Source organism: Panthera uncia, chromosome X (genome assembly GCF_023721935.1).
Source record: "Panthera uncia isolate 11264 chromosome X, Puncia_PCG_1.0, whole genome shotgun sequence".
Lineage (NCBI taxonomy): Eukaryota > Metazoa > Chordata > Mammalia > Carnivora > Felidae > Panthera > Panthera uncia.
The window spans coordinates 25835415-25863218 of NC_064817.1; the positions used below are offsets into that span (position 1 = coordinate 25835415).

At 42.9% G+C, this 27804-nt stretch overlaps 1 protein-coding gene across 1 annotated transcript in view; it reads right to left on the reverse strand.

Annotated features, from left to right (window-relative positions):
• DMD (dystrophin) overlaps nucleotides 1-27804 on the reverse strand; it is a 1998908-nt gene that overhangs the window by 352444 nt on the left and 1618660 nt on the right. Inside the window, exon 56 of the mRNA XM_049644567.1 lies at nucleotides 10215-10387. Coding sequence (XP_049500524.1) covers nucleotides 10215-10387 — 173 coding nt within the window. The remainder of the gene's footprint in view (nucleotides 1-10214; nucleotides 10388-27804) is intronic.

The window sequence follows — 27804 nt, forward strand, 5'->3', positions numbered from 1 at the left end:
CCTTCTTTATTCGCGTGCACCTGGGATTTGTTTTCACCAAGTTTCAACATTTTCCGCTTTGTTTCCTTTGTGTAAAATGTACCGAGACAACAACTCACGTGGAAAAGTAAAATCAGACATTTGCCTGAAAGCCTGCCCTGAACATGAATAATTTAGGCAGGAGAATGAGTGCTTTACCATCAACTGTATTTAGAACATGTTAATCCATAGAAGCCATTTAAGAATATACAAATGAATGATCTGTGCTATAAAACCCACATTTCACTTGAGGATGAGAAGCTAAATTAACCAAATAAATCATCATCCAGAAAACAAAGAAGAAGCGAGGAATGTTAACAAAGCTCTATCCTCAGGTAAATCAAGAATTAGGCTGCATTACTCATCTATTATCAGCAATTACTAATTAATTCATAAAAATTAATGCTGTCTATAACACAAGCATAATATAGTCTCCAATGCTGCAAAGATTGAACTGTAAAGCAACCAGGTAGAAAAACATTTCCCTTTGCTGTTTGATAACTTAGCCTGACATTTCAAATACAATTCTCCTGCTGGTCTTAGTCAAACAGACTCACCAAGTAGTGGCTATGTACTGAAATTAAATTGTTCCAAACTTGCCGAGGGATCATTTTCTTTAGGAAGGACGATACTTACACGTCTTTAAAATGTGCAGATACAATGACCCACAAGCTTAAATGCAAAAATCGCGTACTAGGGAAGTAACTGGAAAATCATGCAAAGATATAGGTAGAAAAGTGTTATTTTCAGCATCACTTATGATTGACACAAGGTAGGAACAACTTAAATATCCCATACTAGGGAAGAGATTACATATATAACGGTTAAGTCTTACAATGCAATGTCCACAGCCTATGCATCCTATGCATTGTCCAATGCGATGACATCAGCATATATTAAGGGATACGGAAAAGATCACCCCGTCAGTTGCTGAGGGAGAAAGTAGGTTACAAAAATGTCTACAATCGATTTTTCTAAAACGTTCGTGTATGTTTATCTATTTTTGTACACACACTGGACTCCGGCATGAAAAAATTCTGGAATGCCAACCCGTGTATCTCCCAGAGGTAGATTTAGAGGTGGTTTATTCCCTCAGCTTTCTACTTCTCCAAATGGTCAGAACCGTCTTTCTATTACGAGCAATGTAAACACTGTGTCTGGAAAAACAGGAAGGCCTTTCCATCAGAGAAATTAAGTGGTTCAAGACTCTAAGGGCATTATTATCTAATAAACAAATCACGAAATACCATAAATGCCATGAATTAAATATAATAGTGCAGACTGCATATAGGGGTAGAGGTAAGTCCTTTTCCGTTTCTCTTCCCTTTCTCTTTCAATGATTGCTTTTCCATGAGAAGCCCAAGCGAGAATTCCCTATGCAAGATTTTCGCTGTTTAATGGCACGCGATGACCACTGCTTACAGGGATGCCCTGGGGTGTCTGTAATTTGCAGCCTGGTCCCCTTGAAGAGGGAGCGAGGGGGTCAAGCAGGACGTGTGGGGAGGGAGGTGGAGGGAGGTACAGTCCAGACGTGGAAGCGCAGCATGGAAAAGAAGAGGCTCTGATTAAATAAAGCAGTACTGAGTGTCGCTAGGTCCCAATAAGGCCTTGGGAGTAGGAAGAGGGGAAGGTGAGGAAGAATGTAGGAGGCCTAATGCCTGCTCCCTCTGTCTGGTAGAGGAAATAAAATATCCCCCTGCTGAGAGGTCTGGAGGAGGATAAAGTCGCTGAAGAGCCGAGCCACGGCCACCAGGGGCTGCTTCATTTACATAAGGCGGGCTACAACCAGGGTCTAGGTTCAATGGTGCTGACTAATCATTAACAGGTCAATGAAACCCTTTGTGTCCCCAGGGGAAAATATAGCTCTGGGACCCAGGGAATTTACTTCTAAAGGATCTAAGAGGAGCTTCAGGGCAGGAGATAGGGAGATGGTTAAGAGCCAGGATGGGGGACAGTCAAGGGAGTTAATGGAGGAGGGGAAAAAGGACCTGCGATGGGGGAGAAAAGGCTGCCATGTATCTAGAGTGCGGAGTTAGGTCTAACATTTGGGAACATCTGATCACCTTCACTCCGTATCAAATGACTGTTTCTTTCCCTTGCTGGGGCTTGAGAGCGGTGACACAAATATAACCAAAAGTTTCATAAAGGACAAGGGATGCTGGGTAAAGGAGGGAGAGGAGAAAAGCAGTCAGATTATGGCTCCTGAATGAAAACCACGCTTATGAAGGTATCCAATTAAAGCCATGGTTCTCAAACTTCAGGGTGCATAAAACCCACGTGAGTAGCTTGTTTCAGGTATAGACTCCCAGGTTCCACCTCCAGACTTTCTGGACTTTTAACGAGAAACTTCACAACTCAGCAGGTGAACTCCAGGGCCATTCTTTAAGAAAGAACCTTTTTTTTTTTTTTAAATGTTTTATTTATTTTTAAGACAGAGAGACAGAGCATGAGCGGGGGAGGGGCAGAGAGAGAGGGAGACACAGAATCCAAAGCAGGCTCCAGGCTCTGAGCTGTCAGCACAGAGCCCCACGTGGGGCTCGAACTCATGGAGTGTGAGATCGTGACCTGAACCGAAGTCGGACGCTCAACCGACTGAGCCACCGGGCGCCCCATTTTAGAAAGAGTTTCTTAAAGTAGTTCCTGCATGTCCTAAACGTTACTTCTTGGTCTCCACGGGGCAAAGGTGGCATTTGTCAGTGACATGATTTTGAAGGCGATCTAAATGCAATGACACACCAAGAGCTCACAAAACATTTTCTGTGGCTATGCTAAGCTTGTGAAGGGTTTTCGAGACACATTTCTAGCGCAATCTCTGAAAGCAGCTGCCCTATTTTGATTTTTGAGATTGCGTACCAAATAGTTCTAAATGATTAACCTACGTTTGTATTGGGAATGTCTCTTCGGAAACTGTTTCTTTCTATTTGTAATGACTCTTTCTTTTTCCCCCTTCCAGGTTTTATCCTAGGCTGTTAGGGCTGGAAGGAACCTGAGAAATTCTCGTCAAGCCTCTTGTTTTGCAAATGTGCAAACTGAGATGCAAAGGCTCAAAGACAGCAGCTGAAGCTTGTAGCTGGAGCTATTGTGTTTAGACACGGGAAGTAGAAATTGCAAACTCTCCTAATGTGAAGAAATCTTTAACCTTACTGGTTTTCACCAAATGCTTGGATCCCCGAGCCAAAAGATATCCTGCCAATTAGCAAATATACTCTATTTACCTCTACCTACTCAACAGAAAATAAAAGTAGAGGTTTGAAGGGGCATGCTTAAGCTTCAACCATTTTCTATTAATCTTTATTAGTGAAGACAAGAGCTTAGGGGCTACTAGCTTTTAACAAGGCACATGTTGGTCTTTAATAAGCAGATAACTTCCACCATTTGGAAGGTTTGGGTAAAATGCAGAACGTTTAGGTGTGTTGGGATGTAATGCTCGTCTTTAAGGAAGTCTTCAGTATCAGCGTACTAAGAATTATAGGGGCTGCTCGAGTGATTGTGATTTCTCTAGACACAAATATTTCAAGTACGATTGCATTGATGCCTAGTTGGAAGTTCTTAACAAAACTTTACTCTGAAAGGCATGGATCCTTTTTTTTTTTTTTAATTTTTTTTTAACATTTATTTACTTTTGAGACAGAGAGAGAACATGAACGGGGGAGGGTCAGAGAGAGAGGGAGACACAGAAACTGAAGCAGGCTCCAGGCTCTGAGCAGTCAGCACAGAGCCCGATGCGGGGCTCGAACTGACAGACCGCGAGATCATGACCTGAGCTGAAATGCAGATTCAGATGCTTAACTGACTGAGCCACCCGCGGGCTTTGACTTCCTTTATAAAACTAATGATGTACCCCTGTGTATCTTGGGTACCCTTGTGTAATCAGATAGCACTTAAGCATATAGAAAGAAAAGGTAAGAAGGCAGAAATAATAAGGAATCATAGACATAAAACGGGAGCTGTGGAACTTTAAATAAAGAGAGAGAATTACATTCAAAGAGAAGTAAACTTTCTTGTTTCTTTTTGGTCCAGCTTGGCCATGAACTCCAACTTTCACACATAATTAACATTTCAAGAGTAAGAGAAAGAAGGTCAGGAATAGTCAATGTCCAAGTTGCATTTTTTCTCAAAAGTAGAAAGACTATGCTACCTTTTGCTCTTTCTTTATTCTCCATTATAGAAAAACCTCTGAACTCTTCTAACTTTTAGTGCCGATGACTCTCTAAGAGCTTTATTGCTGCTGTGGACTATATAATGTTGGTATTCTCGCCTTTCAAATTAGCATTCAGAATTCCGTAAGAGTGAGTATTCGTATCTAACATTTACACGTTTTTCTCCCAAGTCAAAAAAACCTCGCAGAATGTAAATTTTGCTGAAATTACATTGATAACAGATGTGCTTCTCATAGTTGATAGTATATACAATAACCTTGACAATATAATCTGGTGACAGAATGAACTGAAATCTTCATATGTAGTTCTTAAGGAAAAAACAGTCACCTGACCACTTCCCAAATTATTAATATTTTCAAAATTAAAATGCAAGGTTGTGGATATAGAATATTTTAGAATGAGAAACACTTCTTTGACTAATCACAATTCAGATGTTGGATACTGTCATCAATAACTGTGTGTGTGTGTGTGTGTGTGTGTGTATGAGAGAGAGAGAGAGAGAGAGAGAGAGAGAGAGAGAGAAAACGTGCACATACATGTATGTATGCATGCAAGTAAAAATTTTTTATTTTATTTTTCTCCCACCTAAAACAGTTAGTGTTTTCTTTCGTTCTATGGCACTCAACTATCTCTGAGTGTTTACTTCTCTTCTTATACCTCTTGGATAAAATGCGACGTGATAATACATATGGAACAGATGGGATATACTTTCCTTGAACTAATTTGTGAGATGGTATTATACAATTTCAATTAAAGTATTCATTTGTCTCCAAGACATCTTATTTGCTTTCTCTTACACCATATCTTCGAACTTAATCAGTTCTATTTAAAATATAAGTAAACCAATGTAGAAAATGTCAATAATTTGCCTAGGTTCGTCAAAAGTAACTGCAGAAATAAAAATAATAGATTTGTAGAATTGCTAGGGAAATTGAAGAGACTATCCACGCCTCTGATCAAATTTTCTCATTTCAGTGAGGCAGAATATTGAAGTCGGAAGCAGTTAAGTGACATGTTCGAGATTATATGCTAGGAAGTTAGTAACAGAGCTGGAAGAGAAAGTAGGTGGCCCAAATGCCGGTCCGGGACTCCTTTTACTCTACCTCATCAACTCATTTAGAGCTTGGATAGATTACCTAGACAGAAAGTCAATAAGGAAACAGTGGCTTTGAACGACACATTAGACCAGATGGATTTAACAGATACATACAGACCATTCTACCCCCAAACAGCAGAATACACATTCTTTTTCAAGTGTACATGAAAAGTCTCCAGGATAGATCGCGTGATAACCCACAAAACAAGTTTCAATAAATTGTAGAAGACCAAAATCATATCAAACATCTTTTCTGACCACAACGGGATCAAACCAGACATCAGTCCCAAGGAAACAGTTGCAAGAAACAAACACGTGGAGGCTACACAACATATTAAACAACCAATAGGTCAATGAAAAAATCACAGAGGAAGCCAAATGAAAATGAGGACAAGTGAAAATGAAAACACACTGGTTCAAAAGCTTTGGAACGCAGCAGAAGCGGTTCTAAGAGGGATGTTTATAGGGATCCAGGCCTACCTCAAGAAGCAAGAAGACTCTCAAATAAACAACTTGATCGGACACTGAAAGGAAGTAGTAAAAGAACAAAGGAAGCTCAAAGTTACTAGAAGGTAGGAAATACTAACGATCAGGGCAGGGGTGAATGAAATAGACACTTGAAAACAAGAGAAAATCCCGACGAGCCTAAGAGCTGCTTTTGTCAAAGGACAAACGAAATTGATCAACCTCTAGTCAGACTCCACACACAAAAAAGAAGGAGGACTCAATACTTACCTGGCAGGAGACTTACCACGATCACAAAAAAAAGGAGGACTCAGACAAAACCAGAAATGAAAGAGAAGTTGCAACGGACATCACAGAAATATAAAGGATTGATTACAAAAGATGACTACAGAAATTATATGCCAATGAACTGGACAATCGAGAAGAAATGGACAAAGTCCTAGAAGCCTACAATATTCCAAGACTGAATTGAGAAGAAATAGAAAATGTGAACAGACCAATTCCTAGTAATGAAGTGGAATCAGCAATCAAAAAACTCCCAACAAAGTCCAGGACTAGATGAATTCTGGTCACAGGTGAATTCTACCAAATATGGAAAGGAGGGTTAATACCTATCCTTCTCAAAGTATCCCCCCTCCCACCCCCTGCCAAATAGTAGAGCTTGGAGTTTTCCTATTTATCTAATGTAGCTGGAAGCAGCAAGCAGAGCCCTATCAAACAACTCAAGAATACTTAAAGGAATGTGCCATTTAGCACAAAGGAGAACAGTGCAGGGACGACCTGGTCGTAAAGGAACGGTCAGAGAGGGAAATATTCATTATGAGGTCTGGATGAAAATGTGGAGGCTGAGAGGAGGGGTCTAAGTGTGAGGACCAGCAAATGTCCCTGGGCATATGAGCGAGGGAAAAAATTGGTGGAGAGCAGGAACGGGGTTAAACGGCAGAATCTTCTTGGCTGAGAGGAGCCATTCTCCACGCTGGGGAATAACTACATTGCTGCTTGGGGAGGAAGGAACCGGGAGGCAGGGGAAGAAGAGGAAAGGAAGGGACTGTCAGGGTCTTACTGGGCATCGTCGGTAGAGTGGAGGGTCTACCAGATTCTGGCGACGAGACATAAATATGACGAGAGCAATGACTTTTCTCTGGCCTGTTTCGATCAGTCGTACCTTCAGTGCTTAGAAGAGTGCCAAGTACACGGAAAAGACTCGGGAAATATTTGTCGAATGAAAAAAAAAATGAATGAATGAGTAAAATATGGGCACCTGCAAGACTGAAGTTCTTGAGCACGGGAATAACGTGACAGACATGTCCGAGGAAGAATATTTTTGTCAATGTGTGACGAATGGTATCAGTGTGTAAAGGCACACAGACAAATCGATCAATAGAGTGTCATGATGGAGACTTACGTAAGAATCGTGATCACAGGAAGAGAAAAGACACAGGGCAGAAGGAAGATACAGGGAGGGAAAGGGACATGATAAGGACTTGGATCTGGCAGCACAAGGGTACCTCTTATGAGCCAAGGGAATGCAAACGGACGCTGCAAACTCATTTGGATTCCAAACTGGTGATGGGGATTCGGGAACGCCCTTGTTGGGATGAGCGCCGGGTGATGCATGGAAATGTCCAGTCACTGTGGTGCACACCTGAAACTAACACCACCCGCTATGCCAACTGGAATTTAAATAAAAACCTAAAAAAATGCGCACCTGTGTAGTTAGATACTAACGTTTCTCTCTTCGGAAATGGAAAAATGGCTCTCAGAATCCCTCATAAAACAACGAACTAACTGTAATGCTTTTGGTAGGAGACTGTGTTACCGCTTGGGCAAATACAGGGGCTGTTTTTCCAGGGTATCTTTGGAACTATTTTTGAGTTGTGGCGACTTTTCACTCTAGAATAATGCTGATGGAGGAACTGACTAGATTCACAAAGCCGGCTTATAAGTGTCATGAATGGTTCTGTGTCTAACTCTTCTAGCATTCATCTATCCGATTTCATAACCATCCCAAATTACTGCCTCTGCTGGGTTGCTTTCACTGAACCCTGCCATTCAGGATGGACGGACTGACACCCTTATTTCAACCAAGGGTCAGGAAAGAGACCGAATCACTTTGACGTGATCAGTTGTTTCTTCGTTTTTTGTAAGTGAGTGTTCATAACACAGACTGTATTATTACAGAGGCCTAGTTAAAAGCCAAAACCATTGATGTGAATATGTAAATTCTAGAACTCGCAGCACCTTCGATAAGCCAAGGTAACTGTTTCCTCCTTGATTAATGACAGCAAGAATCGAACTGCAGTGCCTGGCATATGGGAAATTGCTGAGAATGAAGAGCCCATATTTTGGCCGACACGCTCTTCGCCGCTTTCGATTCTCCTTTTATTTCATCAAGTTCACACGAAGGAGAGAAAAGGCACTGAGTGATGTTCAGAACAATTAGAGCACCTTTCTTTTTCCTTCCTGTGAAAAAGAGCAACTTTCTTTCCTTTTCCTTTATCTACCAATATCTTCCCCATTTCACATATTTCATTCCCTTTTAATGATAGATGTTATGAAAGTGGCCTTTGTCATTACACACACTGACCTCTCCTCGAGTCTAAGGGACAGACGGAGAATGGAGTCTCGCTGTCTTTGAAAATGCCACTGCCCACTGTTGTTCCCAACTCTGCCTCAATACATCGATACAAACTTCATGGACCGAAGCGGGAGATCAAAATGAGTGTCTTAGAGGCTGGGGCACAATCTTGGGGGGGGAAACCTTATGGATACAAATAAATCCTGGGGCGCCTGGGTGGCTCAGGTTAAGCGTCTGACTCGTGATTTCCGTTCAGGCCATGATCTCCGTTTGTGAGTTTGAGCCCTGCATCGGGCTCTGCCCTGAAAGTACGGAGCCTGCTTGGGATTCTCTCTCTCTCCCTCTCTCTCTGCCCCACCCCATTCTCGCTTTCTCTCTCTCTCCCTCTGAACATAAATAAATAAACTTGAAAATAAATCCTTTCTTACTCATAGAAATATCTGTTGCCCTATTCCATCCTTTAATTTATTACGTATTTATGTGCAAAAGTTAGGTGAGGCTTACCTTTTCCTTTCTGCTTTATACCTCACGGTATTACTACACTGATGGTAAAAAGCTCAGACTCTGGAGCTGGATGCCCTGTCTTCGATCTTGGATCTGTCACTTACTAACTAAATGACCTTAGGAAAATGATTTAGCCCCTCTGGACCGACCGCACTTTCTTCAGATACAAAGACAGAATAATAACAAAGTCTATCACTTAGCGCTGCTGAGAGCATTCAACGGGTCAAGAAATATAAAGTGCCCAGGACACCGCGTGATATGTGACGCACTGGGGGTTGGCTGCTGTCATTAGTAGCGTTTCGCATTATAAGTACAGGATTTTACGAGCGTGCTTTTGAATTACTAAACTTCGGGGAAATTTCCCCTCATTAGAGAAGCAAATAGGCTGTATGTCCAAAGTTTGGCCGATTGAGAAGAACTATAAAGGAGAAAAAGAAACCTCCACTCTGTAATCTCACAACCTAGGGGTAGCACCTCCTGCCAGGGTTTAGCACATTCCCTTCCATCTACCGTCAAGTCCGTTCGTCTCCCTCTGCCACCCTCTGCTACCCCCCCTCTTCCAGACACAGAAGAAAGCACAAAATATTTGTATAAAGACATGTGAAATTGGGACACACGAGTGATCAGAAAGCAGGAAACCCGACTAGCGCTCCTTGCATTTCCCGTGTCACTTACGCGACACGGGGCGTCGCACTTAACTGTCCCCTCTTTTTGCGCTGCCACTGAACTGTCTCACAATGGGTGTAGCAAGAGCTCCCCTCTGTGCTCTTTACAACAACGCTGAGATGCCTCCACCAGCTTCTCAGGAGAATGGGCAACTGTGCAAAAGGGGAGAGTGCAGAACAAGTAAAGGCTTAGGCTACGGAGGATGTGGTGAGAAAATGTGAGAGGGAGCGGAAGACCAGAAGTGTCTACAATTCCTCCCTAGCGGCAGGAGCTACGGAGAGGTCTCCTCTAAAGTGTTAATTACAAGGCATTCTGGTATTTAAGGGACGTCCTCTGTTATGCATTTAGAGTAAAGCCCAAGAATTACACGATAAACACACGCTAATTTTCTCACTTTTTGTATAATCCTGTAGTAAGCCAAGAGAGAACTCTATCAAATTAGGATAGCTGTGTTCCTCATTTAAATTCACTCTAATGTCTTCATATGCATCTCTCCCATGGTTATAAAACCTCACCATTCTAATCTGATCTGAACCCTCAAGTATCAATCGGCTCCGTACCAAGCAAATGAGTGATTCGTTTATTCAAAATAAAATGAATCATTCCGAAAATGGGTGATTTACATAAACATATAAGATATTAGCTACTCGAGTTAGGAAAATGAGGCCAGTCTCCCCATTTCAATTCATTTCTGGCTTTTTTTTTTCCACCCCTGATGTGCTCCTACCTAATGTTGAGAGACTTCTTCCGAAGCTCACTCCACTTGAAGTTCATGGTATCCAAACGTCTTTGCAACAGGGCTGCGTCGTCAGAACCTTCCAGGGATCTCAGGACTTTTTGGCCATTTTCATCCAGGTTGTGATAGATATCTGTGTGAGCTTCGATTTCTCCTTGGAGGTCCTACGAGACGGCAGGAAGAAGAACATGCACAGAGTTACCAAGCGAAAGAGATCGGCTAAATGTGATTTGGGAGGAGTGTAAAAAATGATTCGTTCACAAGACCCTTGAACTGGGTCAACTAACAAGACGACGCACTCCCAACTTCCTCTTCTTGCTGTATTATCTCTTCGTGTTATTATGGAGATCGGAAGTGGGCATCTTATTAGGTATAATCAATTTATTCCTTGACATTATAAATGGGAACATTATGTATCTGCAACTTTACACGTTTCCTAAGTTACATCCACTAGTCCGCAGACAAAAGAGAGTGTTTTCTGGAAGTGATACGAAATAAGATTCCATGACAAAGTGCACCTCAGGGCCGATCATTTCACTACACTATGGGTTAAGTCATATTTTCCGTGCACATAAGTAATCTGTAGAGTTGATTCTGGCCATAAAAGCATGGAGAGACTAATAAACAAGGTTGTACTCAGTCCGCAGCACCAGCACGTTAATGGGATTCTATCATAGGAGAGCATCTTCTTGACAATGCACATTAAGTTCACCTTGGCATTACAGCATCACACATTTATTATAGCGTCATACATTTATTAGTAAGATTTCCCATTTAAACTACCGTCGTATTTTTAGGCTTGACAGGTAGAAAGCCCCCAGGACCTTGAGAAGCGTTATGATAAGAGATGACACATTCAACCTCATTTGTATATACACAGATCAAGAAAATTATCATAGTAGAAGAATCTGACCTTTACATGGTATGTCTTCCTGTGTAACATTTTCAGCTTGAACCGGGGACTACAGCACTGATCGTGTTGCATAGCAATCCTGAGAAAACCCAGCGACTGAAAGAGCCCTGCTTTAAAATGCCAACTTTGCTTACATTCTGTTGACAGAATGAATTTCAGAGCACAGGCCTCACCAGTCAATAATAATAAACAGCCACTTTGTACTCCTCACTAAACGGTGGCCAGGCCTGTGGGTGTGGGAGGGACCTCAGAGAGGAGGCCTGGAATATGCAACTGACAGTTTATATGAAACAGCCAACTTTTCTTATCATTTTGCCATTATAAGCCAGAGACATTAGAAATTCATTTTCTATATGTGTTTCCCTCCTTGTTCCCAACAGAACGGTCAAAGCCAAAGGAACATTCCTTAGAGAGCTGCCGGGTACCAGCATTCCTTTCTGCCCACACAATGAATGGAGCCTTTGTCCATTATCTGACTTGCTTTGAGAGATTTGTATGCTTCTGTTCAACAAGTTTAAAAATTCATTCTGAAGCTCCGAACAATTGGATTGATCTGTGTAACTAGAAACTTTTTTTTTTTTCTGCTCTCTCTTTCTAAAATGGAATGAAATGGCTCTTCTGAAGTGAGGGGGGATGTGAGAGCAAGTCACGGACTCTTAGATGCCGACTTCGGAATGTTGAGAAGGTAGATGGACAATGAATGTCCCTGTCACTATTTCTGGAAGTCACGAGGTGGCGGGGGGGGGGGGGGGGGATGGATGGAAGCACATCCAAAGTTGAAAGAAGGGAAAGAGTCCAACAGATCGAGCAGCATCTATCTCTATCCCATCAAAGAACAGAATTGTGCTGCAAGGAAATTGCCTGATTTCGAGACCAGCTTACGTGGTGGAAAACTGGTATCGGGCTTCCTGCAGGATGGGGTTTGATCAAACACGCATCTCTGTTCTTTGTTTAGGTCACAGAACGGGGCAGAACATGCCCCTGCTGAATTTGCCACTTCTTCAGGAAAAGAGAAAAGTGATGTTAATGTGTCTAAAGAAATCAGGGCTCAAAACCAAACAGACCCAAGTCATCCACAGAATTCTCCCCGCTTCTCTCTTTTGCTTCACTTTTCCTCTTGTTGTATTTGATTTAGAACTTTGCCTCAGAGTACCCACCTAGGGGACGGACACCAAACCTTTAGTTGTTCAAGAAAATTAGGTCTGACTAATACAATCAGCTTTGTGCATCGACATGCATATAAATGATAGTTCATCTGAATTTTTAGATCCCGCGCTTAGAGCAGAGACCGAAGCTCAATCGATAGTTCCTTAAGATCATGTAGATCGTGAAGTCATCAACACCTTCTTGAATAAATGAGCGATCTTCCCAAGCATAAAGAGGAAGGTGATTCGTAAGTCTGCTAATTTTCATCTTTGCTATTTCCATTATGCCACCTATAAACATCTCTGTTGTATCATCAAAAAGATAAACACACGTAAAACCGATGCACCCGTATTTATCGAGGACTGGTTATTTGGCTAGTCTTAGCACGGTGGGAAAACAAGAGGAACGCAAGAGAGAGCTCTGCCTGTACGTCTCCGGAAATCTAGCGTGTGCTTTCGAATGAACTCCTTCACATTACCAACTAAATATTGATGGGAATTTCCGGCCAAATCTCAGAGATGTTGGGATGAAAACTGCTCCCCTTGGAAGTTCGGAAGTGGCTGAAGTAAAAGTCTTGGCACGGGCACGAGGGAGCTCCTAGCTTGCACCTCTTCTCCGGGTCACCGTGCTGGTTGAGAGTGACAAATGACACAAGAACAGTAATGGGCTTTACGGTGTACAAAACACTTACGAAGGTACCGCTTTGTTCTTCCTCCTGGCCCTGTGGAGTATGTGTTTTCTCTGTTTTTCCTATGAGAGCACCGAGGCGGAGAGAAATGTAACTGACTTGTCTACAGTCATGTATCTTTTAAGTATTAGAATTAGAATTCTTTCGACTCTGCAAGCTCTTGGGCTGCCCCTCCCCGCCCCATTTGCTACGAGCAGCGCTTGTAATAGACAGTAGTTATTGAAGCTGAACGAGGTGAACGAGGCTATTCCTAACAAGGTGGGAAAAGGCAACTGTTGAGGGAAAAGCACTTGGAAAGCGGACATTACTGACTTCGATCAGAAATGTACCCGCATGGATTGATTTGTTCCGAACGGAAGATGGAATCCTGACCACCGTTTTCACTTCTTATTTGGCAGCTGGGCATCTGGGACCCGCTGTGAGCAAAAACCGTTTGGGCCACAAAGGGCTCCTGCTGCAAACTCTCCTTGCCGCCGGAACAGAAATTTCTCCCTTCAGTAACATCACACTAAGCAATGACCTGACACGCCGGTATCGATGCAGCCGGTCCGTGTTCTCTTGGGACGGGAGGCTGGTAGGGAATTTGTCAAGCCACACGACGCGGGTAGGCTGCTGGAAAACGGAGGTGAGCGTTGGTGAGGAACACAAGGCTTTTTTGAAAGGAGGTTGGCATGCTGTAATGGAGATTTTTTAATACGAGTGGGCAGCGTGACTCCTAGCGGGGAGGAGACATTGACAGGACAGGTAGGAAGGAAGACACCCACACTTGCCTAAAACTCCCACAATGGCATTTATCTTAAGAGGGACCTTAGACTCGGGGGCCACAGAAAAGCAGGCGGCGGGCATAGAGAATCAAGTGGAGTTCTCAGCAGAGAGCCAATCTGGACAAAAAGGAATTGTCACAGGCATTCGTAAGTAGTTGTATTTCACTTCTGATGTAACTAAAAAAGAGCACTTAATGCCTTCCTCACTACATTCAACGAAGGCTCTCTTCTTTTTTTGATGGTATTCTTTAAAAAGACCAATAACTAAAGAAGAGGGAAAAATGCCCAAGGTCACACAGCTGATCAACCACGGGGCCAGATTTCAAACCCAGGCTATTGGACCCCAGGGACTGTGCTCTTAACCACGAGGCGATGTTAACCTCTGAGGTTTTTCGTATTAACTAAAACTTTTTCCCAATTATTTTCTCCTGTTAATAACACGACGAAGTGTTAGGAGTGTTGCTTAAGTTTCAACAAACCTCGCCCTGCCATCAGACAAGGCAGAAAAATGCTTTCGGTACCCCAAGAGTTCATTTTGTGGTCTTAATAATATGGAGACTATTAAACAGAACTGAAGCAGTGGACAGAGATATCTCCAATACAATAAGAGAGAACATCAAATCATTGAGAAACCGGGTGCCAATAAAATCATAATTTGTTGCCTCCCCCACCAAAGGACCACAGAGCCTAAAATTCTGTGTGATCACAGAGGAAAACTCCACTGTGACCATCAAGCAGGCCAGCTGTAAGGCAAGCAGTACATTCACAACGCAGAGGTTTTAGGAGTGGAGAGAATCTTGTTTCCTGGAGAGCTGTTTCAAATCTCGCACTCCCTTCTTTTTTCTGAGAGTCTGGCCTCCTTCTTTCCTAAGTCCCCTTTCTCAGCCTCCGGGGAAAATTCATGGCAGAATGCAGTTAAGTAGACCTAGTTTGAGTCTCCCCCTTCTCTTTCCCTTATTAGCTGCCTAAGTTGAAAAACTCTTTAATCTCTTTGGCTTTGCTAAATATTAAATAATAATACCTACCTGCTGGGTTGTTTTGAATATTACATGGAATAATTTTTGTAAAATACTTTTAACAGTGTCCAGAACACAAAAAGCCTTTAATAAGTAATAGCTAATATAAGGGTTTCTCTTAGAAGACAATCAGTGTGGAGGCCAAGTGATAGAAATAGACCTCATGAACTCATGGGACTTGGTTTGAGCCTTGAAGGATGGATAAGACTGAGAGAGGTAGAGGGAAGGAGGTATTCCCACTGGGCAGAAGACTGTAAGAATGGCAGAAGGTGGGAGTAAGTTTGCTTTATGAGCAGGGACAATGAATTGCACAGCCCGATGGGAAGCCGCGATGTGTGTTCGGAAGAGACAGAATGTAGCTGAGGTCCGGGGCTCCTGGGTGGCTCCGTTGGTTAAGCGTCGACTTCGGCTCAAGTCATAATCTCACAGTTTGCCAGTCTGAACCCCCTTCGGGCTCTGTGCTGACAGCTCGGAGCCTGGAGCCTGCTTCGGGTTCTGTGTCTCCCTCTCTCTCTGCTCCTCCCCCGCTCACACTCTGTCTCTCTCTCAAAAATAAAATAAACCATCAAAAAACAATTAAAAAAAAAGAATGCAGTTGCGGTCCTTAAACTAAGTAGGGTGGAGGCCTTCTTTCAGGAAGTCACTGAGAATAAAAGTTTCTAAAGGAAAGTAGGACAAGCACAAGATTATGGAATATTAAATTTGTACTGTCTCATTCAACAAGTAGAATGATCCAGAGTGTCCCTAAGTAACGAGATAATTGGAGAAGAAGAGGAAAAGTTATAAAAGTTTTACTAGAAGAAAAATAAAGAAGAGAGATGTCAAGAATGAGTTAGGGCTACACCCTTCTTCTTATTATACCCAAACAAATGATGATGGTACTATTCCAAAACATCATTGATAAGAGTATCCAAATATTTTCTTTCCTATGTAAATGGAGCTATTTGTCTCCAAAAAAGAGCTCAGCAAAGGACAGCCTCCTTATCTTGAATGTAACCGAGAAGTCAGCAACAAAACAAAACAGACAAAAAGATGTGGGAAGAATAAAAATAAGTGACCGCATCTCCCTACAAAATTCATGAAAGACGCACAATCTCTAATCTTTTCTGAAAGCAATTAGTATGTGAATAATGATAAGGCCATTAGTTCCTCTTCACTGATAATTTTCACCTAATTCAAATTCGCTTGATAGGAAAAAAAAAAAAAAAAGAAAAGAAAAAAGAAAGAGAAGAAGCGGTGATCTTAGATCCAAAACAGGAGAGAAGTTATCCTTGAGGGCTACACGGAAAGTGGCAAGGAGCGACACCTGACAGAGAACCAGAAAGCTGTAGAAGGAGCCACGGGCACACATAGGTGACCGGGGTTACGCAGCGTGGCGACTAACAGCCCTACATATATTATTAGCCCTTGAAGGCATCACCTTGCTTTAATGTGAAGCCAAATAATTAATGTTGATAATGAAGATCTGAAATTCACCAGGAAAAGCAGAAGTATGTTCAGTAAACTCTATTTAAGAAGCAGTATATCTAAAACTTTTAAAATTTCTTTTAATGGTTATTCTACTTTTGAGAGAGAGAGAGAGAGAGAGAGAATGAGAACGTGCACGCGTCAGCAGGGGAGGGGCAGAGAGAGAAGGGGACAGGATCCGAAGAGGGCTCCACACTGACACTTGATTGGGGGCTCCGACTCACGAACTGTGAGATCATGACCTAAGCCAAAGTTGGACGTTTAACCAACCGAGTCACCCAGGCGCCCCTATCTAAAACTCTTTAACTGAATTTGTCCAACATAGTTATCCCAGAAAGGTGTTGATGCTTTAAAGACATTAAACAAAACAAAAACCCGTGCACAAAAGTCAAACTCCCTTCGTTTGGTTATCCAAAATGACTTGTGAGACACAGGCTCTCAATACTCGAGGTTTTGGAGTACACACACACACACACACACACACACACACATTCCATTATGAGAACAGAAATCGAGAGTAAATCTTTCAAAACGTTTATAGCAGCCTAAAAATAAAAAGCACGGGGTTGCATTTTGTGTCTGGTTTTTGTAAGTTTGAAAAGTAATTCATTTTTATTGCGTGTTACAAAAGTATCAGTCTGGTATGGATTGAACATTAAAACTAGCAAAACAAAACAGAATTACCCTTCCTAATGGATTTTTTTTTTTTTTTTTTTTGAGAAGCACGCGTATAAAGGAACTGGGCCTACAAACTTGGCCTTATAAGGACTCTAATCTAACCACCAGACGTCCTTCACTCACTCAGGAAATGCAGTTGGGTACAGACTCACAGAAGGTGTGACTGTTTTCTGTTATTCTCTCTCTGGCCATTGCAGTCCTTGGGAAAGCAGCAGAGTCATCAGCCCAAGAGAAACAAGAGTTAATTTGGGGACTCTTGTTTGGCTTGGAGCCTTGTTGCTCTAGGTAGATAAGGAGTGTGTTTGCAGGTCCACTGCATCGCAATGCATCTTAAACGAGCAGCTATGGATTTAGGAGTCCGCAGGCTGTGCTTTAAAAATGGCTGTTATTAAGGTCCTCAGAGACTATTATCCTGCAGGGTTCGTTGTCTTTGCTTTCATATCTCATTCAAAAATTCTCACACTTGTGCCCGAGAACAGTGGAGAGAAGGGATATGGTCTCCTGCCTCGGTACATTGCCAGGTGCAAACCTTTATTTCAAAATCTAATCTTTAAAAATGCCTGGCCTAGGGTGGATTCCCCCGGAGGAAACTGAGCAAAATCCTATTTGTCAGACCGCCTTAAGCAATTGCCAACTCTGGTAACATGTGATGCTTTCTCTCCTTGTCTGCCCCTCTGGTTTACTCTAGTCTTAAAATTACTTTTTAAAATCAAAGAGTTCACTGCAGATATACTAGCTTGGAAGTAACATGGGAATCATCTTTTCTCTTCTGCATCGCGTTTTTACTTGTTTCTTTTTATTCTGTCACAGTGTGAAAATTCTCTGCATATTTATTCATCACACAAACATACGTGTAAGTGCCTGTGGTATTTCCAAGATTTCACTAGGAGCTATGGGACCACATCTAATGTAAGACAGATGTAGTCCCAGCCCTTAAATTTCCTTCCTTCCTTCCTTCTTTCCTTCCTTCTTTCCTTCCTTCCTTCCTTCCTTTCTTCTTTCCTTCCTTCCTTCCTTCTTTCCTTCCTTCCTTCCTTCTTTCCTTCCTTCTTTCCTTCCTTTCTTCCTTCTTTCCTTCTATCTTCCCTCCTTCCCAACTTTATCTTCCTCCCACTAATATTTAATATATCAGCATCTAGGCCCCCAGTGGTGAAAGACAAACTTCTACTTTCTTGATGTACACAGCCTAATAAGGTGAACACAGAGAGAAATAGGATAAACAGGAAAGAAATAGGGCAAACAGATAAACAAATATTCAATAAAATAAGAAGGTTCTCTGAAGATAGCAAGTGGAGGGTTATGGTGAGAATAACGGTCTCCATGTGGTGGTGATGGAGTGTTCTTTGGTCACGGTGGTCATGAAATACCTATGTAAGAAGGTTCAATGTCACCTGAGACTTGAAGGATGGAAAGACACCAGTTATAAGAAAACCCAAGGACACAGAATTCCTTCTGAGTAAAAGAGGGACTTGGCCATACTCCGTACCCTTTGAATCTCGATGTTGATCTTTCTTAGCATTATCTCTTAGCTCCTGCCTACAGCTCTGGCTCCCATTGCCATGCACTTGGAACTCATTTTCCTCGGAACAGCCTCGTGTCTTCTCTGCTAGTGAGCTTGGAGTCATGAAGGAAGGTGAGAGGAGAACCAGAGGGACACGGTTTTAATGAAGGCCCTCAAGGGACCAGGCATTGGGTTAGGTACTAAATGCTCTGCCTACGTCACCTCATCTAATCTTTGCCCAAACCTTATAAAGTAGGTATCGTTTGCCCTATTTATGGATGTCAAAAAATAACGGGCTTTGAAACATTTTGTAATTTGCTCAAGATCACAAAGCTAGTCAGTGGGGGGAAGTTAGACTCTAAACAGATCTTACAGGGCCTCGGGCCAGGCTCTTTCCACTGCGCCAGGCCTCATCCTAGTCTGTTAATTACCTCCACCCTCTCCAGGCGTTGAGACTTACACGTGCCTTTACGTATTCTCTTGTTATGTGGACTTGTGTCACTCTTCCTCAAAGGTTTCACATCCAGTTCCCTACTTGGAGTATAAGTTCTAAACATAAAACAAACATTAGAAAATCATTCCCCAAACCTTCCTTTGATCCCTCATTCCCCTTAAGGGGCTGCCCTATTTCTCTCCTAAACTTCATAGCCTAACTTTTGAAGGGCGCTGTGCGCAGTCAACCTCCTTCAGTCTTCTCACTCTTACAACTACTTCCGCCTCTCCTCTTAAACTGTTCTCATGAAGGTGACCAATGACATTCCTTGCGGCCAAATCCAAAAGACACGGCTCTGTTCTTTGTTTAAGGCTTTATGTATTTTGCAGAAAGCGAGACAGAGAGACAGAGAGATAGAGAGACAGAGAACCAGCAGGGGAGGGGCAGAGAGAGAAAGGGATAGAGAGAATCCCAAGCAGGCTCCACGCTATCACCGCAGAGCCCGACACGGGGCTCTATCTCACAACCATAGGATCGTGACCCGAGCCAAAATCAAGAGACAGATGTTTAACCAGCCGAGCCACCCAGGCACGCTGGCAATGTTCTTTTCTAATGCAACTCACCTCTCAGCAGTGTTTGACACAGTTGACCACGCCCTCCTTTTGGAAACCCTCTCTTTCTTCTCTTGGCGACCACGACCCCATAATTTCTTAGTTTTCCCCCTCCCTCTTTGGCCCTTCCTTTTTTGTTTCCTTTGACAGGTTGTCCACTCCTACCTAATATTTGAATGTTGGTGGTCTCCAGGACTTGGTCCTAGGACCCTTTTTCTTCTCCTTCTCCTCTTTCTCCCTATCCCTAAGTATGCTTACCCAGTCCCATGGTCTTAGATAGACCGGATAACCTGAATCATCCCCAATTCAAAGAGCCAGCCCCGAACTCCTCTCTGAGTTTCACCAATGTATTCGAAATCTCCACTTGAACGTGTCACAGTTGAAAGCTTAACAGGTTGAAAAGGGAACACAAAACTGACTTCTCCCCCAGTTTTTACCATCTCAATAAATGGTGCTACCATCCATCTGTTCCAGTTAAAAATGTGGAGTTTTCTTTGAGACATCCTTCTCCTTTACTCTCATCATCCAACCCATTAGTGTGTGTGAGGATTCCAACATCCAAATTATATCTCACATCAGTCCATTTCTTTCCTGCAGCCACCCTAGTCCAGGCCACCTCTAACTGGTCTTCTAGTTTCTTCTCCTGCCTTCTTTAATCTCCACATAGCAATACAGTGATTTATTTGAAGCCTACCTCAGATCATGTCACTATCTTGCTCTAGAAGCTTCTACTGCTTCCTGCTACATTTGAAATAAATTTCAAACTCCTTACAATGGGACTTCAAGGCCCCACATTATCTGAAGGATCTCTGACCTCGTCTCTAGCCACATTTTTTTTTTTTACTTTAGAGAGATAGAGAATGTGGGAGGGCAGAGGGAGGGAGGGAGAGAGAGAGAGAGAGTGAAAATCTCAAGCAGGTTCCATGGTCAGTATGGAGCCCGACGCGGGGCTTGATCCCATAACCCTGGGATCACGACCTGAGCTGAAATCAAAAGTCAGTTGCTCAACAGCCTGAGCCACCCAGATGCCCCTACATTTCCTAGTAAGTTCTAGCCAAGATCTTGCCTATCACAAAGCTGGTGGTAAAAGCCCCACTTTTTACTTGGGAGGCAATCTGGGTCCTCCTTTTTTCCTATAACTGGTATCTTCTCCTTCTTCACGTCTCAGCTGACATTGAACTGTCTCACATAGATATGCCTCTCTTTTTTTTTTAAGTTTATTTTGAGAGAGAGAGAGAGAATAAATATTTAAAATTTAAATGTTTAAATACCAAAAATACTTTAACAGTGTTGGAGAATAATTATTTAAGGGGCAGCTGTCAGCGTATGTGGCATCACGGAGAGAATGGAGGCAGGAATTTAGCTGACAGGCGGCCCCAGCCATTCTTGAACCAATGACAAGGTTGTTCCAAAACCAGGAAAGAAGGAGGAGGGACGCTACCATCGTCGAGTGTGCATAAATTACAGAAATAGTCGCATGTGTGACTCAATTTCGTCCTTTCCTTTCTCTACCTTTGGAAGGTAGACACAGGCAAAGTGAGAACTGTTCACAAAAGCATTTTAAAGATAGAAATGCTATTTTAGGCTGCATTTCCCCCAGGAGTCAGACAAACATTATATATGCTGTGTTTTAAACATATACATACATACACTCGCCCCTTGGAACCAAGTAAATTACAATGACGAGGCAAGGGCACTGGCACGAGAGCTGTAGGTGGGCACGGGAGACTCCCAACGAAAAGACATTCTGTTAGGCGTTCCTAAAGCATGTGGGAGTGGGTTTTAAAGGACACGCGCTCCTGAAAAAGGGCAGGTAAACACTGCATGGGATGGGTCAAAAACAGTTAAGGTGCCGTGGACACAGTGGAGGAAACTAATGTCATGATGCTGGTGTTGGAAGATGAAACAAGTCCTGAGGCTGTTTTCTTTTTTACAAATACATCTAAAATTCCTATCGAAACCTATACTGTCTTGCAATATTTTTTCAGATACTGCTATATGGCTTCATTGCTCGTAAGTGGGTATTTCCTACGTGCGACATCTCTCAGAGGATCCTTGCCGGCGGTAATCTCGAAAGGCCTTCATACTTAAACTCGAGATTGCCCATGTAAATCGTAGAGACGGCCACGCATGAAAAGTCTACAACGCGGAAAGTACTTGGGGTTCTGTGTTATGTTTTATGTGCGGGAATCAGCCTGTTGGAAGATAACTGTCCTTATCTGAGAAAGACCAGATGGGCCTTTCCGACACTGAGACATATTTATTATTGCACAGCCACGAGGAGGGGTGGGGATGTAGTAGAGGGAGAAAAATGGGGCAGGAAACTAACGCTCAGACTCCTTATAAATCCCCTCCATCACGTCTGTGAGGTGGGCTTGGACAGGTTGCTTCATCTCCAAACTGGAGCTTCCTCAACTGGGGGCCAAGAACGAGGGGGAGTAAAATGTATAAATTCCGACAGATCTGTGTTCTGACCCTCGTTCTTCCCCAGTCTTCAAGTACAGAGCGAGTAACTTCTGAGTTGGGCCACATGCTCTGAGAGGAATGCCCAGGCAACTGAATTGTACTCCAGTTAGGTATGTCCTTATTTATTCCTCCTCGGTCAACTCAGAACTAATACCTTTCGTGACGTGGAGTGCCTCGCAATGAACAGAACACATTCTTATCCTTAAAAGAGGCAGCTATCTTCCCATGGACCAGTACACATCTGGTTATATTTAGCTATACAATTTGTCTATGTTATATGCAGAGCTAAAGGTCAGAGGAGCTCTTATTTTCCTGAACGTCTTTGTCACGGAGCTATTCCCCCCTGCCCCCGAGATTCTGTGTAGTTCAAGATTGTGGATTAGAAATAAGCAATTAGTTGATGTCAAGTCTCATCTTATCCCAACAGCAATGTGTAAGAAGAAGGCAAGAACATATGGCAAAGGGCCATCATTATTTTTCATAAAACACCAGAAATCACAACAGCCATGTCGCTAATTTCCTCTGGCTCATTTTAATTATGAATGTTGGAACTGCAGAACAACTTTATTCTGGCTCCCACCCCTCGAAAGAAACCCCTCTTAACCTCCCAACGCAGCCACAAACAACCCTACATGGAGGCAACTGTTTGGAATAGGTTAAGGATATCATAAATCTACGATGATTTTTACATCTTTTCACCCTGAATAGCAGGACAATTTCTAAATAATTCACAGGCACACATTGGACACAACTGAATTCATTTGTGGGTGCTCATTAGTCTAAAGTTTAGAGATATTACCTTTATTATTTTTTTAATATTTCAACACTGTAACATTTCTTTTCTTTCTTTCTTTCTTTCTTTCTTTCTTTCTTTCTTTCTTTCTTTTTCTTTCTTTCTTTCTCTTAATATGAAATTTATTGCCAAATTGGTTTCCATACAACACCCAGAGATATTACCTTTAACGTGAATTCTACGTACCCATAAAGTTTGAATGTTAAAGAAGGTTCTCGTATCACGATGTTAACTGAAGTCCTATTGACATAATTGGGTCTGAATCCCTGTTGTTCTTTGGTGAGTTAATTTCTGTCTACGACCAAGTAGAGCAAACTGCTTTTTCTGGAGAGTGTAATTTTTCTCCCTGTTTCGCGCATCGGGAGTTATTTCCCTCTATTTAGCTTCTCTTCTCTTATGGAACAGGGTGGATGGTGATTGGGAGAAAATATACTCTCTTTTTCAACGTATGAAGAAAAGGAAGAGGAAGGTGTGGACATGAATAAAAAGATAGGTAACACTGCCATATCCGCCAAAGAAAATCTCACAAATGAGAAAACTGGCAAAAGATCGAGGATATTTCTTCCTTTCTAGAACCCACTGCGCTGACGTCAGAACATGGGTTTTTCATCGTATAGCCGCTAATCTTTCCCAAAGCATTAGGTTCAGTTCAGAACATCCTAGAGACCCTTGACCACACTGTTGACACAGACCCGGGGCATTCTTGGCCTTTGGTCCTGTGATGATGCTCCTTTCATGTGAGAACACATACATTTGAAAAACCATCTCCAGGAGAGTAAGGTTTGCGAAGGCCTAGGTTTTATTCATGCCCATAAGATAAATCATGTAAGTTTTAACAAAGGACTAGGGCAGAGAAAAGGAGGCCTTTATAGATTATTTTACATCATAAACATTTTTATATGGGAGCTACACTGGAATATGTTCCAAAACAGTGGAAACTTGCTTCACAGTGCCCCGAGTAAGAAAGAAAAGATTATAGTTGGATTTCATCATTGTCACTAATCTTGACTATAAATAAAGATGTCAGGTCACTCCAAGAAAGAGAAATAGAAGTAGGAAACAGGTTATGCTCATAGCACTTTACCACGGGCAAAGGTTTCTGGTCTACTCTTCTCAGATAGGGACAGAGCGACGGTAAAGTTGCCGTGAATCTCTGTGGAAATTTCTGACGTAGTTGAGAGTTTAATACAGAAAAACCTTATCAGCGGGGGACTGAGAAACCAGTGTGGGTAATACCTAACTATTAATGTTATCTTGAGTAGAAAATAAAGGGACTTGCTGAGAAACCCTTCGGCCTGGTGGTGTCAGAGTTTTGTTCCTTCCTGACTTTCGGATCTTTCCCTTTTGCGGGCTCACAGCAAGATGGAGGTGTTGCCTAAATCGTGTCTGAAAACAATCAGAAAACCACAGGATAGAACTTTATTTCAAGCACCCGACAGTCTCTTGATAAAGTCAAGTGATAATGATCTCGGGTAACGTGAAAGTGGGCACAGCCCTTTGGGAACGGAGCACTTAGCCCCGTCACCAAGATGTGCAGATGCCACCCCGCAAGTGATGGTATTTGAGCAGGGTTTTGAGGGATGAATAGGAGACAACCAGGAGAGAAGACAGAGAATGAAGTTTGAAGCACGGGGAAGAGCAAGAGTCAAGTCGAAGGCAAGACGAGATGAGACAAGAATATATGTCAGAGCTGAGTGACTCTATGTGGCCAGAGGGAAAGGTCCAAGCGGGGCCAGAGGGAAAGACCCATGCGGGAGAGAGGGGTTTGTTTTCTCACCCACACGTAGCTGTGAACACGAACTTTTGCATTGTGTATTCGTAATGTGTCCAGCACGCTGGTAGTCACACCTGAGTGAGCTTGAGAATCACCCAGAAGGCTTATTAAAACACGGGCTGCTGGGCCCCCACCCTGGAGTGCCTGATTCTGTCGCTCCAGCGTAGAGATCGAGAATCCACTGGTCTAGCCCGATGGCCCTTAACCTCCTGCGAGTCACGAATGCCTTCGTGAAAATGATGGACCCTCTCCTGAGAAACCTGCACAGAATTCATAAACACAAAACACGACCACTCATTTCATGGGCTTCCAGGACCCACTAAGAGGAAATAGAAAGCAGCGGCCTGCGGGCAGTGACCTCCACCTCCGAGAAATACAAAGAATTCATGAAGGCAACCTATCTTTCAAGTACTCTTTTTTACAATAATGACTTATTTTGAGAGCGAGAGAGCGCAAGCAGCGGAGGGGCAGAGAGAGAGAATCCCAAGCAGGCTCCGCACCACCAGCGCAGAGCCCCGTGTGGGGCTCAAACTCACGAATCGCGAGATCATGACCTGGGCTGAAGTCAAGAGTGGGACGCTTAACCGGCTGAGCCAACCAGGTGCCCCTCAAGCGCCGTTTTAATGGAAAACTCCCCGGAAGAAGAACACGTTGAAAACTATTACTACGATATGATTTTGCTGACCTAGGCATCCTGGAATTAGTCACAGTGGTCCTAGGCACAAAATGATTACATTTGGGGGAGGGCGCATATCATAGGACATCCTTGAGGGCTACAAAAAAAAAAAAAAAAAAAAGTTCCCGTCACTCTAGCCACGTTCAAGTAACCTCGCCCTTTCCCATTATGACGTGACATCTTTTTGGGAAACAGTAAGAACAACAACAACAAACAACAACAACGACGGCAACAACAACGGCAACAAAAACGGGTAAGGGGCGTAACAAGGAGGAAAAGGGTGCATTTAGCCAGGGGCCTGTGGAAAGACATTGGAACTGGAGCTCTGGGTGAAGTGTAGCTGCGGTCCTAGGATGCCTGTCCAGAAAGTTCCAGATCGAAGAAAGAGATCATTAAGAACGTGCTTCAAAGGCAACTTCGAATCAGTTGTGCTACACAGATAGGAGACACTCCCCAGCGTGGAGAAGAGGACACTCTGACTTTACTCCTTCCCTATGAATCCTCCTCATGTGCTTTCCATCACGCCGCGGTCTAGGTATTTTTAAATGACCTTGAGAAGAAAGCAGAGGTGTTCTTTATTTCGTGAAAAGAAAGCCATCTTTCATTTCAAGAACCTTAGGCCTGCTCTGCCTGCCCGCACGGAGTCCGGAACCCGAGGCAAATAGTGTATTATTCATTTTGGCCACTCTAAATGCAAGCGATGCCTCCGAGGCCGGGGAGAAAAAGCCTCGCCGAGCTGGAAAGCAGAACTCTTCCTCCAAAGGAGATTGTGCGATAGGCCAAAGTGCCCTGCAATAATCGGGAAAATACACCGCTGAGGCTGTGACTTTCTGTTATTGCATGGGCTGTTTTGCCTAAAGCCAGGAAAAGTCTGTCTGATGATAACGTTTTAGCTGCGGATTCATCTCCTCTGTCTTCTTCTCGGCAAACTTTTATTGGGTTTCATCGTGGGTCCATTTAGAGAGCAATTTCCATAATGATAAAATCCCTTCAAATGAGATTTAGAATGTAATTAAAGGGCAGATTTGATGCGGTAAAGGCATTGTTGTGCACTCGTTCAGCCAGCCTATGGCATGACCCCAATTTTGCTCTGGTAAGACGACTCGTCCTTGTTTCATGCTAATGGCTTGATTAGGAAAAAAATGAAAGAAGATAAAACAGCCGCTCTACCGGAGAGATAAGCCCACGAACATGAGTTAGAGTTCTGTACCCTCCTGTCTTCATGCTGTGTCTTAGACTTCAGAGGTTGCAAGAAACTCCTTGAACGCGGAGACGAACGCTGACAAACTGACAGGTGAAAGCTGAAAGGATTTGCTTGCCTGGAGAAGTGGATCTTCCTAAATCCTAGGGCCTGTTCTCATGGTTTTTAGCACAATTGCTAGAAAAGTAGACACTACGGGTTATGGTTCCCCGAATGGATCAATGCTTGCTTCCCCCAAAACTGCCTGGTGACTGAGAAAGCCAGAAAAGATTCCTGGGGCAGGCCCAGTTTTGAAACCTCCAAAGTAACTTAGACGATCCTTCACTGTAAAAATCAATGGGACCTTAAGCACTGCAATTTCCCCCATCTCTCGCCTACCAGAAGCTCACTCAGAAGTGTCTGCGATCATCGTATTTACCAAGTGATACGAAATGATTGTTTCCCAGGGTACCGGTTTACACGTTGATAGCTCATCACGTTATATGATTTGGAAACCACAGTTTTTAACGCGCAGGGGAGATCAAAACCTTCAAGAGACCAGATTTTAGATCTAAGATCATAATTAAATAATAGATTCTGAAGCATTTAGAAGGGGACTGGGGCCTTTTTAACACCATTGGATACAAAGCCATATGACGTCCGACTTCCATAGAGCATTGAGAATTCCACTATTTTTTTTTCTTCCTGTTTCTGTCTGTGACTAAATGAAATAATTCATTGGGCACAACACTTTGCCCACGGGATCAAATTTATCCTTGTGATATTGGGAGTTACAAAACAAGTTGTGGGTTTTAAAATACCATGAGATGTATGAAAGTAAGTTATAGTTAGTAAACATAAATTGAGGGTCTTTAATTTGCTGATAATGACAAATTCTCAAACAGTCACCATGCTTTTAAGTGCAGTAATCTTTTCATGGGCACAAGTAAGACACTCGGTTAATAAAAAGATACACTTTGCAGAGAAAATGAACCTACTGCATCTCTGAAATGACAACAATTTATGTCTCCTTTATTCCCCAAAAAGCTCACAGGCTTATCTACAAAACTCACCTCCCTTACCAAAGATGCGACGTTACTTTCAATTTGTAATTGCAAACAATTCGTGGAACGTTGGATTTCACTGTAACAAGAACCTCTTTCAGCTAAAAAACCCTCATCAACTCTTGGATGAGGTCTTCTGCCAAGGAATTCCCCTCCTTCCCACTCAGCGCCAGAGATTAAAGGACTGAAGAGACAGTACCCTTCTCTGGAGGACTGGTGGCTTGCACTCACTCACCCAAACTTTCACTGCCTGATTTCCTTGCCATGGAAAGTCCTACAGGAGAACTTGGAGAGCAGCTACCTCTATGACGTCTCCCAACATCCCCCTGCTTCCAATTAGTACTGACTTTCTGTTACGACCAGGAGCCTTGAAACGTGAACTACCCAACTGTTGTTTTTTTTTTTTTTTTA